Here is a 17,602-nt window from a genome sequence, read left to right on the forward strand (position 1 = left end):
AAGACTGCAAACCTCTGCACTGCCCAAGAGCCTTTTGCATACTGAATGCTTCTTACAGTCAACTGATAAGAAAAGTTTCATCATCCCAGAAGGCAGGCAGGTGTTTGCAACAAAGAGGTTTTAAGAAAATAAAACAACCAACAACAGCTAATGCACGTGTGTGCTCGCACAAACCCTCACACACAGAAAGCCCCCTGTCCTACTCTCTTTCTGGGATCAAGGCCATACTCAAAGAAGAGTTTTGTATTAAAGTGATATATGCCTGATTAGATGGGGGGGCTACCCTATTAATGTGGCACACTGAAGGTAAGCATGGAAAGAACAGATGTTTCTGAGGCCCGCACTAACTGCTGCAGCCCCTCTACAAGGAAGGATTGGGGCAAGAGGTCAGACAGAGAGATGGAGGGGCAGATCCCTACGGAGACATCCTGACATTGTTCATAATTCACAAAGCTTCCTCTTTTTAGGGTCCTAACTGCAACTTGGACCTAACAACTGGAGGCTTCTAAAAAAGTAATGACCACTTTTTGCATTGAAATATCTACTTTCCTAAAAGCCAGAGCTGCTTGCATCTTTTCAGTGGACAGAAAACCCACATGGGAAGTACAGAAGAGAACTTCAGGACAGTGATTATTTTGGGATGGCAGAAAGGAGAAAAATATTGGAGAGGAGAGTGGTTAACTGGATCTGCCTAAAAAAAAGGGAGATCTGCAGTAAATATGTTAAAATGTTACCATTTGTTCAATGTGGGTGGCAGGTACCCAGAAATCTATTACACATACTTATTTTTAAGTTTTTTTGCATGTTGCAGTACAAAAAAAAAAAAAAAAAACTAAAGTAAAACGTTTTAAATGTGAAAAGGAGACACAAACACACAAAGAAAATGCAGGCTGGTGTCTTAAGAATGGGAGGTGGCAAAGTCCAATGCTGCTTTGATTAAATGTAATTACCAAGCAACACAATAAATACACACAAGCCTCCTGGGAGCACTAAAACCCAAGATAACACACACTGAAGTTAGAACCCACTTTATAGTTTTACATTTTATCACCAGTCTTTTGATAGCAATCTTGTTAACAAAAGGCACATGGGTACATTGCTCCTTTGCCAAATGAAATGCGTGCCCACATTTGCAGTTGTACTGAGGGATATGTAGTATTATTTTAATGTGCATTTGCTAATCTAGCTGAAAGCCAAACTTTAGGAGGCCTAAGTATGGCAGCTTGCTTTTCAGCACTCAAGCTAGGTAGGATCAGAGTTTAAGTGACACATTAGTACACATTGCTGTTTAGCGTTCAGAGAACAGCGGCAAGGTTCAGGCCCGTGCTAACAAATGCAGCTGTTGCCACGGAGGAAGAACTGAAAAAAGCCACAGCTTTCTTTTCAAAGACCCTCTACCAAATGGTCCACACCAACAACAGAATGAATGACAGCCATTTAGAACCAACATAGCCTCCATGGGCCTTGTCATCAGTTTTTTCACATATGTGCTTTGGGTTATAATATCATGAGATCATTACATCAGGGTATAAGGCTATGAATACATCAGTTCTGCGGATAGGTGTTACCACCTGAGCACAGGCAAAAATCATAGAGAAAGATCACAGAAGTTCCAAACTGTCAGCATAGGAGACAAGACTGCCCCGTAAATATTTTGTTGGTCTCACACATCATTTTTCTAACACCTGAATTGGGATAATACTCATATCTGGATTGCTGCATTCTCTTCTCTAAATGTCAGAAGATCAGTCACCAGTGGGCTGGTGTGAGGTAAGTGGCGGCTGCTGAGGTCGTATCGGGCCTGTTCACCATAATCCCCACCAGGCCTCAACCTCCACACTCACCAGCATCCCCTGTAATGCTGCTCGCCCTGTCCCGATAGGCATTTCAGCCTGTGACATATACAAAGGATGTCATACCTTGGAAGCACTGGAAATGAATAAATTCTCCTTAGAACAGAATTAGGGGTTGGGAGAGAGACAGGGAGAAAGGGCTCGGTTTCTAGAATTCTGAATTCCAACAGAAAGTAGAAGAAGGGAGGCAGAACGTGACCAGAAGTCATTCCCATCATCACCATATATCTATTCCCATGGCCTGTTCCTGAGCTCCAACGTACACAACTCCTTTCCTTATGCCGGCATGTCCCCTGAATGCATGAGATTCCGGACTCTGAACAATGCCCATTTCAGCTTGAGAGGGAATCGCTTCTGTTCCCATGTTGCCTAAGGGACTCACAGAGGTGTGCTGGCTTGTTCTTGATGCAATGCTCCCACCACCCAAGCCAGCCATGGGAATTCCTTTCTACTTGGTAATGCATTGGATGCCCACAGATGCTGTGCCCAAACTCACATCAAGTAAACTAAGCAGCACACTGCGACATTTGTTAAGCCAGGAGGAAGAGAAATTATAGTTATAAACAAAAGATGTTTGATGCAGAGAGAAGAAATTACTCATCAATACAACATAAGTGCCAAACACGCTCACACAAAAGATGCACAGAGGGAAATGGAACAGAATGCCACCCATTAATCAACTGCAAGAACATATAAATGTGTCTAAATCAAATGAAATTTCCAAGGAAGAACTGTCATCAACTCCCTATTGTGCATAGATACACACACACACACATATTTGTATATATAGCCATAATTATGATAAAGTTCAGGATAGATTAAGTTGTCTCTGCATATACACTATGTAAAAAATAAGAAAACATACCAAGCAGAAAAAGCTTCCAGAGTACAGTATATCAGTGTCAAGGTACCCTATTTTATCAAAACCTAATTTTCCTGATCAGAAGTATCAAAATCAACGTTCTCACTAGTGTCTGAAGAGTTTCAAGAAACATTTCACAATCTAAAAAGAAGAGTCTTTCTCTTTCAGGTTACAGGATCATTGGCAGAAAAAATTAAAACCATATCCAAACCTAATTTCCACAACTTGGTTTTTTTCACGCCCACAGATCGGAAAGATAAAGGTGAACACTTACCGCAGAGAGCTGGCTCCATGTGGACCTCAGTGGCTTGTGGTGAATCACAATTTTTTCATCTGACTTCTGTTCTTTGGGCTCCGACTCTTCATCAGAGTCAATGTCAAGAGCCTTTTCTTTGTAGTTCTGATACAGGACAGCATTTTCTGCAAAAAATACAAACCCTACACATCACTAATTGCCCCCATCATTATGCTACTTATTCTATACAAACATCCAGATTTATACGTTTGGTCCCCAGTTTAATAAATAACAAAGAAGCAAATGGATTTTGTCACTGAAGAATAATTACCGAAAAGTGATTTTCTCACTCACAGAGCTCTGTCTCAAATTCATGCAGGGGAAGGGGAGGGATCCATGTGTGAAATCCCCACTGAAGCAAAGTTTCCACATCTCTGTCCACCACTCATGAGGATAGCTATGCCTCTTAAATCACTGGGGTTTTTTTTTGGGGGGGGGTGGTTAAACTGAATTCATACCCTTCTTTTCCTTCAAAGTCCATCACCATTCATTTACCTATTTAACAAACATTTATTGTATATCTACAATGTGCCAAGGGCTGAGGCTAAATGGAAAATAAAAGACACTTCCTATGCCCTCATGAGCTAAAAATAGGAAGAGAAAACAGTCCAAGTCACTCATTCATTTATTCATTCAACTGATATTTGGAAAATGCCCACTAGATGCCAACAACTGCTAGGCACTAGGGATACAATGATGAACAAAAAAGATAAAAATCTCGATCTTCATAGAGTGGACATCAGAGTGAGCAGGGAATGACAATAAATAAACAAATAACTTTTAGGGTATGTCAAATGCTGGTAAGTGTCATGGAGAAAAATAAAACAGGGAAAGGAGGGGAGCGTTACAAAGGGTATGTATTTGTTAAATAGGGTGGTTTGGGGAGGCTTCACCAAGATGACATTTAAGCAAAGACCTAAAAGAGGTGAGAAAGCAAGCCACCCTATAGCCAGGGAAAGAACATACCATCAGAGGGAAGAGCAAAGACAAAGGTCCTGGGACAGGAGTCTGTTTCGTACGTCTACACGTACAAAGATCAGCAAGGAGGCCTATATGACTGAAATGGGCTAAGGAAAGGGAGAAAGCTTACGAGATGGGGCCTGGGGATGAATAGGAGGCAGATCACGTAGGCCCTTTCCTCAACGCCATTGAAAGGACTCTGGTTTTCACTACAAATGAGAAGGCAAGTCATTGTTGGGTTGAGGACACAATAGTCTTGTACATAAACATACCTATAAGCTGAACAATGTATATACAGGTGCTCTAAGAACAGCCTCTCAGCAGGGCATGACCCAGTCTGGGGGTCAGACGGGTGTTACTAAGAAAAATCTACGATCTGAAAGCTGGGAAGCTACAGAGATAAAGGAGAAAGCATATACAGAAGCCCTGAGGCAAGAAGAAACGTAAGACCTTAGAAGAACAAGGGAAAAGTCCACGTGTAGAGCGTGGGTGTCTAGTGGACAAAGGTGCAAGGTGAGTCTAGGGAATAAGCCAGACAGTCTCAGTCAACCAGAGGTTTGCAGGCAACGTTAACTAGATTTTATCCCAAGTACAAAACAACTGAACTTCTTTCACACTGCAAAGACTGTATTTTATTCTGATTGCAGTGGGAATCCATGGAAAGGAAAGATTTGATTCTATTGTCGGAGCAAAATACTGACTGCGTAGGGGACTCATTAGGGTGCTATGGGAGAATGGACATTTGGGCTGTTGGGGATGGAGTGGAGATGGGGCATTAGAGAAAGGGAGGCAGTAAGATGCTTCCCAGGGCCACAGGTCCCAACAACGGCACAGCAGGAGACAGCAACACCCAGAGAGATTCAACTTCAGAGGGAAAGACTATGAATTTGGTTTGGGACACGCTGAGCTTGCCATACCTTTCCTACCTACTGAAGCTGGCAAACGTCTGCCTCCTCTCTTACCAACTGCTGTACATTCTGTAGGCACCATGTCTAAACTAATACTGGACTCAATGCAAGATTTTACTGTTCTCTGATTGTTTAACATATGCAAAACCGACAGTGAGGGTAAAGGCTCAGTTACCACACCTCTGTAGTGCTCTTTAAAGCAGTTAGTGGTTGACACAAAACATATGCATACATTGTTGATAAGATTCCTCATTCGTTCTCACAGTAACACAGGCAATAATAGTATTATCAGCCTCCTCTCATACATGATGAAACTAAGGCTTGGTGAGGTTAAGATGCTTGCTCAGTGTCACTCAACTGATGAACAGAAGCAGTAGGGGAGGAACCCAAGTCCCTGCCTCCACCACGAGAGGTTCACACCACTGTACTGCACCTGATCCCTGAGGTACATTCTTGCTAGTCATTAACTGTAAGAATTCTGTATTCCTCATATGGGAACAATTTCTAGGTCATCATATTTGAGAAGAGACAAGAAAGTGCATAGAAACAGCTCCATGTAAAAGGAAACACAGAACTATAAAAAAATTGTGTTCTCTGACTGAAAAAAGAAGCTCAACATTTCTAACCCTTTGAGACAGAGGTCCCAGAATCAATGTCATATTTAAGAAGATGCAAAACATTTCTCTAAACACATATTAGGTAGATGCTCTGTTCACTTCATGGTCATAAAGTGGTACAAGAGGAAGCAAACTGGACTAAGAACCAGTTATCTGTCCTATCTGCTGTGTGACAGTGGGCAAGGCACAAAACCTCTCCAAGCTCCCAGTTTCCTCAATTATAAAACCAGGGAGTTGAATTTATCCAAACCAGCTAAAATACTATATCTGGGTTTCTTCTCCATATAGAGCACTTTCCTAAGATTTGTGCAATGAAAACGTTTTTTTAAACTGGTCATGCTGAAATATTCCAAGGGAACTGATTTTTATAAGAATTACAAAGGAAAATATTTATAACCACCTAAGATAATGTATTTTATAACTCTGGGTGATTTCACATTAGATTTACTTACAGAGAGGCATACCCTTCTTCATGACTCTTTAAAGGTTAGAAAATCTTAACATTTCAAAGTATGAAAGCAAGTAACTACGTTCACCTCCTCCATGCTCCCCAGACCTGCAAGGGCTGCAGGTGGGGCTGCTCACTAGTTTTGTGCCCTTCCGGTTGGTTGACACTTGACCCATCTGTTTACCAAAGTCTACTAATCTGATTAGGGTTTGAACACCTGGCTGAAGCAGCTTTTCTATACGGGTTACAGATTGCTAGGAATATGTTTCTAGCAGCCAGGAGACTTAGATTTCCCCAAAATTGAAACTTGATAAGCAAACAGGAAGTCAGAAGTGACACTGAAATGTGGAAATATGGGGGAAAGAATATTAAGTCAAAGGAAATATGACTTAAGATCTAAATGCCAAACACAGGATTTTTAACTAAGAAGTTAGACTAGCTCTTACTCTTTCTCCATTTTTTTGAGGGAGGTGAGGCTAGGGCCAGAGTAGATAAGAATTAAAAATCCAGGACACCAGCTGACAAAGTTATTAGCTTACAAAGAATGCCATTAATTCCATTCACTGCTGGTATTACTGGATGAAAATTTAGCTTAGTGCAGAGCTTTGTACTGTATAATTTGGGAAGAAGTTGGACATTTTCTTAAGTGTTTTTGTTACTGCAGCTGGATTTTCAACTTATAATTGATATTCCACATTGAAACAGCAATAAAAGTCTGGAAAATCAAATGCTTACCTTCCCCATCAAATGTTCCTTGTCCTTTCAGCATTTTTTTCTAAGAAACAAGAAAAGCGAAAAAGGAAAAAGCAGAGCAAACTATGTATGAATGAGCCAAATAGAAAATACAGCTATTTTAAGAAAAAGTACTACTTCTTGTTGTTACATTCACTAGATTTCCAAAAGCATACAGCAGATGATCCCTTGAGTAGTTCACTCATCTGGCTACCACAATCTACTAAAATGGTGAAATAAAATGTACAATGTCCCCCACCCCCAGCAAAACAGCTTGAGAATCCTCAAATGACCAGTAGTTCAGCTCATTTCACAACTCCTGATTCACCATCACTGTTAAATTGAACTTTGCTATACTTGTAGAGTTGGTGGGGGGCACCTAAAATGTTATGTAATTTCTTTAAGGCCATGAGATCAAAAATAAAATAGCTTCCTTGTATATTACATATTGACATTTATATAAACTGCTCCAGTTCTCTGATTAATCAAGAAAAGTTGTGGCTGCCAAAATGAATTTCTGCTGAGATCTGTCTTGCTCCCAGAGAAAGCAGCACATGCCCACTCCAAAATATCCTTCTTTAGTTTTCACCTATCTCTTTATGTCATGTTTGGCAATATTTTAACACATACAATTCCCAGGCCTTTATCAGGGAGCAATACACACAGTTCACTCGAACCTCAAGTTCTGAGCTACTAACTTGTTAAATGCATTCAAGTTCAAGAATAAATGGGCACAACATGGGAATAAAAGACAACCACAGGCAGTGGTGACAGAAAGAAGCAACAAGAAAGATGACAAACTATTTGTATCTTCTGTAATTCTGGCAATTAATTTTAAAATCCACATTTTACCTGAATGGTATTCAGTATGTTATCACCACTCAAAAATATATATATAATTCTGTACTTAATTAATATAAATAAATTACATTCAGTAACTAAAATAATCAATATGCTCAAAGGAAATTAGGAGTTTCCTGTATCAGCTGTGATGAATCAGCAACCCCTAACTGACACCTTTAGACAAGCACCAGTTTGACCATACAGTCAAGAGTACCACGCCTGCTCTCCACCCTCTGGTTCAGCTTCCTGTATTAAAGTGTTCAGGACTCAGCCAATACCTCATTTGCTGCATTACTTTTTTCACATTAGGCCCCCACATTTTGCCTGAGATTAAAAAGTTAAAACCGTGATAAGAGTTTTACTTCCTTCCACAAAGTTGCATTAACCTGGCCGTGACTGCCAGCAACAGCATGGCCAAGAGATAGATGTGCGCAGGTCTGATCAACAAGAGAATTAAAAAAGAACAATAAATTCTGATTTCCTCTGTGCCCCTCCTCCCCACCCCCAACACCTTCCCTTTAGGCTTGGTGAATGCCTGGCTTAATGAGTGACACTCCTGCCCACTCTTACCTTTATCCTTCCCAGACACTCCTGCCCACTCTTACCTTTATCCTTCCCAGACTGGAAAACTTCTCCTTGTCTTCCATCACCGCTTTCAGAACGGGCTGGGACATTCTGTTCTTCTTCTTTGAAGTGGTAGGACTGTCAAAATCGAAGCCACTGACCACCGCCCTGCGATAGGATGTGGATCGCAAGCCTCTCCGCAGAGACCCTGGGCTGTCCACGTCGTTCTCCGCCTCGCCCTCATCCTCTGCGGGGCCCAGAGACGCTCCGAGGCCCTCCACCATGCTGCGCACCTTGAGGAGTCTCCTGTGGGGCTCCACATTCTGACTGTTGGATTTGCTTATTTTAATTTCCGAGGCCAGGCTCTTCGGAATGATTTGCTGCTTCCCCACTTTGAGGGCGGCGGGGCTGTTTGTGCTCAAAACCACTGAAGGATTCTCTGGGAGCTCGTTCTCCTGTGAGGGCAGCCTTTGGAGGGGGAGTTTGTGTTCCAAAGACCTTTTCTGGGGCGCAGGAGAGAGTTTCGCGGGTCCCGGCTCAGGGTCCTTAGGCGTCTGGCCAGATCGCGAACCAGAGCCTGGGGAGTCGATTTTAGGGAAAAGCCCATTGGCAGCGGGCGAAGGCAGGGGGCTGGTGGTCAATCCGGTCAGGTCTACCACCCGGCTGCAGCAGGCGGGCGAGTTGGGAGTCCGCTGGGGGCGCAGAGGCTGCGGTATGGGCGAGGTCACAGTGCCATTCGCTGGGGATTTCGGGGAGCCCCCTGACACCGCTTTGGGAGCCTGGGGGGACTTGGGCCGTCGAAGCCGAGGAGACACAGCTGTATATTCCGGGGAGATCGTCCTCCCATTGGTCACCACCCTCCTATGGGCACACAGAAGCAGGGGGTTCTCAGAAGTGGTGGGTACCTGGGTGGAAGTCTGCACGGCAGGGAGCGTCCCTCGGTCCTCCACTGGGAAATCCGTGATCAGCAACCCGCTGGGGCTCTGGTAGGACTGGGGCCTCGGCTTGCTCCGGCCCAGCAACTGAGGCTGAGGAGTCGACCGCCTCCGCCACAAAGGGGTTAAGCTGTTGCTAGAAAAATCCACTTCACTCTCGCTGTCCATAGCGGAGACTCCGAGGTCAGCCCGGGAGGGAACAGCACCCAGTTAGTCTTGCCTAAAGAGGAAAGAAATCATGGAACTTTGCCTCCGGACAAGCAGGCACGCCTTGCAGACGCGCGCTCCGAGTGTGGCGGTCACCCCCGACTGCTGTGCGCGACACAACTGTGTGTCGACTACCCACCCCTTCTTGGGCAAACTCTGCGCCCACCGCAACGCGTGGTCCGGGGCAGAAATCTGGGCTGCGCCCAGGCGGAATAATCCAATTACCTCCGCGTCCCTCCAGCGCCCCAAAGACCACCCGCACGGAAAAAGCCCGCCACCAGTACGCAGGGTGCAAGCTGATGCACAGGAAACTTTGCGACGAGTTCAGCTTTCTGGGGAAACTTGCCGCGCGACGCTCCCCTCCGCCGCCATCCAGCTCCCCAGCCCCGTCGTTGGTCCCCTCTCGCTCAAGCCGCCCGGCTCCTAGGCGGATTTACCTTCGGGGCTTTATAGAGCCCAGGGCCAGCGAGCGCCCACCGCCCCTTGGGTGGCCCGGGTCTCAGAACGAATCGCAGCAGCCGGGCAGCTCTGGAGAGCACAGCGGCCGACCCGAGCCGTCGGCTCCGCCCTCAAGCTTGATCCAGCCCTCAGCTTTAGCCCCGCCCCAGCCTTACCCACTCTGACCCGCCTCTGTCGCAGCGAGAACTGAGCCTGCCTTCCCGCCTTGGCGTACCTTCGATCCCCTCCCGTCTCGCTTTAAAACACTGGAGCACACGTGGGCTGGGTGCGGAACTCCAGGGTTCCGTGTTGGGAGCTGTGGGCGCGCTAGGTGGTTGCCAGGAGCACAGCGTGAGAACGAGCGTGGGAGCCTTGCCGAGCTGCAATTTAGAAAGCCCTGGGGCAGGGTTTGGCGGGGGGAGGGGGGGTGTTTAAGGGGATAGTTCGGGCGAGGAGGGTTTGTGAAATGGGTGAGCTGGGACGCGTAGCTCTAAACGCTGAGAGCCGGTGCCCTCTCAGCCTTCGGGTGGTCTTAAAACACAAATCTGATGGCCTCGCTCCTCTGCTCAAAATATTTTATAACAGAGACTGATGGATACACTTGCTTGTGCTTAGAGTATTTCCGGAGGGTTGCGTGCAGGCAGCTGCGGGGGGAGGCGGGGGGACTGGGTGCCTAGGAAACTGGTGGGAGCGGGAGTCTTCTTTCAAAAGAGCTTGGATCTTTTATGCTTTGTGTTTTTTTGTTTGTTGTTGTTGTTGTTTTTAGACGGGGGATGGGCGGAGGGCGAGAAAGAGAAAATCTTAATCAGACTCCACCCCCAGCGCCAGCCGCAGTGGGGCTGGATCTCAGGACCCTGAGATCGTGACCTCGGAGGAAATGAAGAGTTCCAACCAAATGAATCACACAGGTGGCCAGAACATTTTATGCTTTGAATCCTGAAGTTTACCAATTAAAAAATTAATGTAATTTATTTAAATTACAAATGTGTGTGTGTGTGTATAGGTTTCTAAGCATAGATAAAATAAAATTCAAATTCCATAACTTAGGAGGCCTTGCAGGACCTGACTACCGCTGCAGCAGTCTTTTCTCCCAACATTTTTTTCTTCATTATTCTTAGGCCACACCCACCACCCCAGAACCTGCCCTTTGGTTCTCCTTGACCTTCTGACATGTTACTCCTTCAGAGACTTCCCTGACCCCTCCTGTATCAGACCACCACCCTGCTTATATTCTTCAGCCACCTGTTCTCTTCCTTTTCTACATTTAATGACAGCTTACATATATACACACATTTATTTTTGTGTTTATGTTTATTATCTGTTTTGTCATCTTTCCACTGTAAGCGTCAAGAGGGCGGGAGTCATGTTGATTTATTGTATTCCAGGCACACAGTGGGCACTTAATGAGTATTTGTTGAATGAATTTGTGAGAGGAATGAAGTAAGGACAGTGACCATCCTTCCAGAATGCTCCGTTGCCAAATAGTAGAAAGTTGGTTGTATCCTGGCCAAGTTCCTGCTATGTGAGAAGAATAAGGCAAACTTGAGACGACAAATGACTGTAAGATCTATGTAATTAATTCTATCAGCAAGACATGTGGGCTGTTCTCCAAGTTCTCGTTCAGAATTCATGCATTCATTCAGCAGAGATACAGTGTGCATCCTCTGTGTGCAAGTTAAGCTACTCGTTTTTGCCCTACATACATTGAATGTAATGGCCAAAAATATTGAGAGAAAAGCTCTGGGTTGTAAAATGAAGCATGAGGTTTTTCATGTTTTATACTTTTCTGTATTACCAAATGCTGTACATTGAATATATATTACTTTGATCAGAGATAATTCTATGAAGTAGAAATGTCATCAAGAAATTTATTTAAAATTTTTAAGAAATTTACGGGGCACCTGGGTGGCTCAGTCGTTAACCATCTGCCTTGGGCTCAGGGCGTGATCCTGGCATTCTGAGATGGAGCCCCACGTCAGGCTCCTCTGCTGGGAGCCCGCTTCTTCCTCTCCCACTCGCCCTACTTGTGTTCCCTCTCTCTCTGGCTGTCTCTCTTTCTGTCAAATAAATAAATAAAATCTTAAAAAAAAAATTTTAAGAAATTTAAAGAAGAAATACAGCTGATTACATACTTGTACATACCCACTTTTTAACAGAACATTTTCCATACTAACAAATATACATTTAAGTTGGAAAAGTATAATTTAAAAATGCTTAACTGATCATAAATGAAGTGTTACCTGATTCAGAATGCAATCTGTGACTTAAGAAGTTATAAATGGTGGTAAGAGAAGTTAGCTTCTCTTCAACCTATGTTGGGTCTGCAAACAAGGGTAGCAGAGGACTGTCAAAGACAATCACAGATCTTCCTACTCATTCCTAGGCAACAGCATCATAGGCACCAAAACAACAGCAGCAAGACACCACGCTCTGTTCCTTCACTAGGGGAAGTCTGAAAATTCATAGACTTACTGCCTAGTTTAGCCTCCATTCAATTTATCGTATCCAATAGAAGACATCTTCAATTGTATGTGCCACTAAGAAAGGAAAGAGTTGCCCATTAAGCTACTACACAACATGTTATCCTACAGGAATTTTGTTTTCTAATTTAAAGAGTGCTTTTAGACTTAGACATAGATTTTTTACAGTGATATGCATATAGGGCAAAAGGAAATATAAGCAAACTAAATTGAGTAAGAAAAATTCTAAAAATTCTGTACACTAAATCTAACTTCTGAATCCTTTTTCACACAGAGCATCAATATGTGTGTTTTTTTGCACAACATCATTGATAGGGCAGCATTTCTTAAAAGAATATTTTAGTCTTATCTCTGGAATTTGCTTCCTAACCACTGACAATCATTCTGCAAGTTTGATGCTGGTGCTACCCAACAAGCATAGTTTTCTTGTTCAACTGAATCATATGCCATATAAGCTCTGCAGCTTCTCTGTGAATGGCCACAAGGAAGTTTCTGACAAAATTAAATTCCATGCCTTAACTATCATCGTGTATAATACATGAGTTGCTTATATCAGCCTCTTGTTGCTTTAGAATTTCTTTCACCTAATCTGACACATTTGGCAATTTCTTTTGCCTTCAATAGGATCTCTTATCATATGACTTTGACATGTGTAGTATTAAATTGCATAGAACTGAGTGAAATAATGACAATTAGAATAGTTATGACCATGTTCACAAATACAGAGGTAATGCCAACTATATCATGAGTGCCATTTGGCCAATGTCTATATCTTAAGTAAGACATATCCCAGTTTCAGATACATTAAAATGTGGGGCTAAAGTACTTCTTAGAATTGGGGAAATGTGTATATTGAGTTAATGAGGAATGATATATTCCAATGGTATATATTTTTTATTTTTTTAATTTTTAAAAATTAATTTTTCCAGTTCTATCGATGTACATTGTACTACTTTAAGGTGTACAGCATGATTTGATATATGTATATATTTCAAAATGATTACAAGTTAGTTAACACACATTACCTCCGTTACAATTTTTGTGTGTGATGAGAACTTTATCGATTTGCTCTTAGCAACTTTCAAATATACAATAAAGTATTAACTATAATCACCGTGCTATACTTTATATCCCCAGAATTTACTTATAACTCCCAAGTTTGCCCCTTTTGACCACCTTCACTCCTTTCCCCCAATGATATTAGAATATTCAATGGTGTAAGATACCAGAGGCTGAGATACCAATTTCTGCTGTATTTACTAAACCAATTTGCATTGATCCCTAATTATATGCCTGGCATATAATAATTAGGCTATTTTTAAGTATTATTTGTTAGCTAACTAGATTTGAAACATTAAAATAATAATGTAAGTCACCCAACCTGAATAAGATGCATGGTAAGCTCCCCATTCTCTGAACACCTTTGTAAAAAGTCTGGATATTGCATGGTGCACTGGGTGTTATACGCAACTAATGAATCATCGAACTTTACATCAGAAACCAGGGATGTACTGTATGGTGACTAACATAATATAATAAAAAAACATTAAAAAAAAAAAAGTCTGGAAAGAACTAGGCCAGAAAAATAGGTAAAATATTGTGAGGTGGAGAACAAGAGAAGCATATCCCAGAAACTTGTCTCAGCATGAGCAAAAACATGGGGGGATGACTGGAAAACCTATTTATTTAGTGCCAAATATGTTAAACATTGTCATTCATTACATATAATTCAAACTCTCATTAATCCTGTCTCCACTTAAATATGAAGTGCCAAGGTTCAAAAACCTCTTCTCATACTGTTGGTGAGTGGTCGAGTCAGAATCCTAACTCAGGTCTGTCAGACTCAGACTTCAGAGCCCACAAGCACCATATACCAGAAACTAAACTCACAAGGGCTGACAGTTTGTAGTTAGAAGTAGTAGGGGATTCATGAGGCTAAATATGGTGAGAACAAAATGTGGTGTGTGGCATAAACTGAGGAACCGGATTTTACCTGGATGGTATCTGACACTTTGAAAGTATGTAAGCTTCACTACTGTTTAAATCTGTTGACACAGTCTCAGAAATAAAAATAAACAGATTTGTTTGTGAATTTAAAAGAAATCCACCTCAGCCCATAAAATCTGAGGGAAATCTTAGGGAAATTTTAGAGAAAATACTGATATATATATATATATATATACACAGAATAGACAAAGCATTAATATCTGTATCATTAACAAATCAATAAGAAAAAGGTGATAATGGAAAAATGAGCAGTGAGAATTTTAGAGAAGACACAAATGCCCACTACAATGAAACATATTCAGCCTCAACAGTAAAAATACAATTGAAACAGTAATGAGATCATAGGTCTTCATCCATTAGGTCAACAAAGACCTTTTTTTTTAAACCCACTGTTGGTAAAAGTGCAGGCAAAAGAGAGTTCCGACTCATTTATGGTAAGAATGTAAATTGGTACAACCTTTCTGGAGGGCAGTCAGATGATACATATTCAAAACCTTGAAAACAGACAAATGTTTGTTGTATTAATTCCATTATGCAGGATATAATCCTGAGGAAATAATCCTTGAGGTATGCAAAGAGTATGTTCAAGGATGTTCATCAAAGCATTTCTAAGCATGGCAAAAAATTAGAAGCACTCTTAAGTGTTCATCGATAGGAGACTCGTTAATAAATCATGATGTACAATGCAGCCACCAAAAATAATAGTATAGATATAGAATTATGCATAAAAAATTCAAAATATGTAGGAAAAAATTGCTTTTAAACGTATCATGCAGAATGTCCTACTTTGCCTTTTCTAAAAATACAAATAGCTATGTGCATAGACTTCACACCTGGATTTGGAATACTTAAAATATTAGTATGTCCACCTCTGGACAGCAAAATTTCTATTATGTTTTGCTGTGAAACAAACCACCTTCCCACTTAGTGGCTTAAAAAGCGACTGTTGTTATTTATGGTTTCTCACCATTCTGTGGGCTGGTGCTTGGTTCTTCTGCTGGTCTCCCTGGCTCTCCCGTGTTCCTTCAGCCAGCTGTGGGATGGGCTGGATCAGAAGGACACAGCCTCATGCACATGCTAGCTGTTATCTGGGGCTCCTCAATTCTCCCTTCCTCAGACCTTAAAACATCCTGGCCTGGCTTAGAGGCTGGTACAATGAAAAGATAAAGTCAAAATGACAAAGAAAAGTCTAGAAAGGATATGTGAAAGGAAGTTTTGAGAACTGATTAGTTTTCACTGAGAAAAAAAGTTCTTAAAAGGAAATTTTCTACAACGCTTAAAATAATGATTTATATATTACCCTATTTTTTAAACACTTTTTTGAGCACTTACGATACACCAGACCCTCTTTGAAGTGCCTCAAATGTATTAAATAATTTAATCTTCACGATAACCTTATGAAGTAGAACTATCTCCATTTTATAAATGAGGCAACTAAAGCACAGAGAGGCTAAGTACCCGTGGAGTCTGGCTCCAATCTGGCTCATAACTATTACACGATTGTCATCCTGTTTGTGACTCCATTATTCATTTATATCCACATTTTTCACAAACAAAATGTAAGGACCTCAATGTCAGACTTGTTCTCTATCTCCTATAGTTCTTCAGGAATGAACAGATTGATCAATTGATAATAATGTCCAGAGAAAGAGGAGGTAGAGCAGGAGGGCTGATAGAAGGTGAAGGAGGGTCAGCAAAATATCCTCCAGACTGAGAAACGAAGTTTGAGACTGAAAAACGAAGCAAGCCACTCCATACCCCGTACACAATACTCAGGGTAACTTAATGACAGAAGGATCAAACGGGATCCATGGCGCTACGCTCCCATTCTCACCCCCATTCAGACTTTGATCCACAGGTTTTATAGAGCAAGGGGCATGGTGGTGAGGTCAAAGCATAGTTACCTAAAGCGGCACCATCTGTGCACCAGCGGGTCTCTACCAGTTAGCTAACGGGTGGGGGCTTCCATGCACTACTCATGTCTGCTAGTTATGTAAAGCAGTACATCTAGTGTGCCCCTTAGGGAAGATCAGAACAAGCCTTCCCGCATTCCAGTCAGGGCACACATCAATCTGCATGGAGCCTGGAACACATAGCCCTGAGGGAGGTCATTGCACGCTCTTGGACAAGACGGAGGGCCCAGGATGGAGTCAGTGTGGTCAGCACACCTTCAAGGGATCATCCAATTAGGAAGACAAACACAAACGCCTTAAAAAGGGAGAGTTTCAGCAACGGAAGTCAGATCAGCAGTCCTGGTCATTAATATTTATTTGGCTCCCGGTTGATGCCAGGCCCAGGGCTGGCTATAGATAGAATAGTAAAGAAAGTCCCTGCCATAGTCGTGCTAACAGCCTACCAGGAAAGACTACAGGCACTTAACTGCAAATGTGGGAATTTTGACAGTAAAAAGGAGGAGAAAAAAAGGGCAGTTACTTGAGGGAAAAGGAGAAATAAGCAGTTTTATTTCAAGTCTGGGGACACCTGGCTGGATGTCAGGAAGCTGGGTTTCAGTTTGTACCTGCCACTTTCTTATTGTGGGAATGAGTTCAAGTCACTTGATCTCTAAGCCCACAGTTTCTTCAGCTATAAATTGAGGTTGTTCTCAATTTCTCGACTGCTCTCAGCACAGTTTGGAAACCACTGGTACAGAGAGAATAATGTGGATGTGGCCAGTCTAATGGTTGGGGGAAAGGGAGACACGGAGGTGGAGTGGGGATTGTAGGGAGACCTGGACAGATAATTGTATAAAAACTAACTCCTAATTAACTTGCCCCTTATCTTGAACAACAACAAATTAGAATAAAATTCTGTTATTCTAACTCCGGGGTTGGAAAAAAAAAAGATCATAATGAGAAAAGGGTTTCAACAAGTTTAGAACTTGGTGAAAATGGCTCTTAAGGACTCTTCTTGATAGGACCCAAGAAAATGGTAGGAAGACTTGCTCAAGAGAGAAGGAGCCTCTCTCCTGCTGCTAGTCTTTGCAGGCAGCATCCAATCTGCTAATCCATGATTACAGGGAGAACGATTGATTAAGACATATATTGACCCTCCAGTGAGGGTCTTCATTTAACTAGGGAGATTAAGATCTCAGGTAAACCACAAGGTCAGTGTGGAGAGTGATTCTCAGAACTGGTCAGGCCCCAGGAGCTTTTGTTTTGTTCCTTGAATTGTAGGAATGAGATAAGAGATTGGGCAGCCACTTTCTTCAGTGGGTTCTAGTCCGAGGTCACTGCATGGCTTGAACGGACCCTTCACTTCTTTATACAGTACTTTTCTTGGTGGTTTGGCTTTTTTCCCCCCTTCATCTTTAAAATTTGAATATGCTTATGGGGTAAAAACTGTACAAAGTAAAAAGTTTTCTACTTGGCCTTCTAGAGGCATCCACTGTGAACACTGTATTGTATTTTATAAATTTTCAGATTTATGGTGGGACATAAACAAGCATAATACCCC

At 42.3% G+C, this 17,602-nt stretch overlaps 1 protein-coding gene and 1 long non-coding RNA gene across 12 annotated transcripts in view; one reads left to right on the forward strand and one right to left on the reverse strand.

The window, feature by feature from the left end:
* The window catches only part of ARHGEF26 (Rho guanine nucleotide exchange factor 26), a 504,613-nt gene extending 494,807 nt beyond the window's left edge, over nucleotides 1-9,806 (reverse strand). For 4 of the 11 annotated variants that reach the window (XR_008960675.1, XM_048216114.2, XM_026497320.4 and 1 more), the window contains exons 1-4: nucleotides 9,662-9,806; nucleotides 8,124-9,237; nucleotides 6,679-6,718; nucleotides 2,990-3,135 (exon numbers count right to left, since the gene is read on the reverse strand). Coding sequence is in view for 10 of the 11 variants with exons in the window: in XM_048216114.2 (XP_048072071.1) it covers nucleotides 2,990-3,135; nucleotides 6,679-6,718; nucleotides 8,124-9,185 (1,248 nt within the window). In the remaining variant the exon portion in view is untranslated. Of the gene's footprint in view, nucleotides 1-2,989; nucleotides 3,136-6,678; nucleotides 6,719-8,123 lie in introns of all 11 variants that reach the window. The other 7 variants (XM_057316046.1, XM_057316044.1, XM_057316047.1 and 4 more) reach the window with 6 other exon arrangements.
* Nucleotides 9,807-10,428: 622 nt separating this feature from the next.
* On the forward strand, nucleotides 10,429-13,249 carry LOC130544414 (uncharacterized). The gene is made up of 2 exons (XR_008960680.1): nucleotides 10,429-10,570; nucleotides 11,048-13,249. It is a non-coding gene; the product is annotated as an uncharacterized LOC130544414 (long non-coding RNA).
* Nucleotides 13,250-17,602: the final 4,353 nt, after the last annotated feature.

Source organism: Ursus arctos, unplaced genomic scaffold (assembly GCF_023065955.2).
Source record: "Ursus arctos isolate Adak ecotype North America unplaced genomic scaffold, UrsArc2.0 scaffold_20, whole genome shotgun sequence".
NCBI classification, from domain to species: Eukaryota; Metazoa; Chordata; class Mammalia; order Carnivora; family Ursidae; genus Ursus; species Ursus arctos.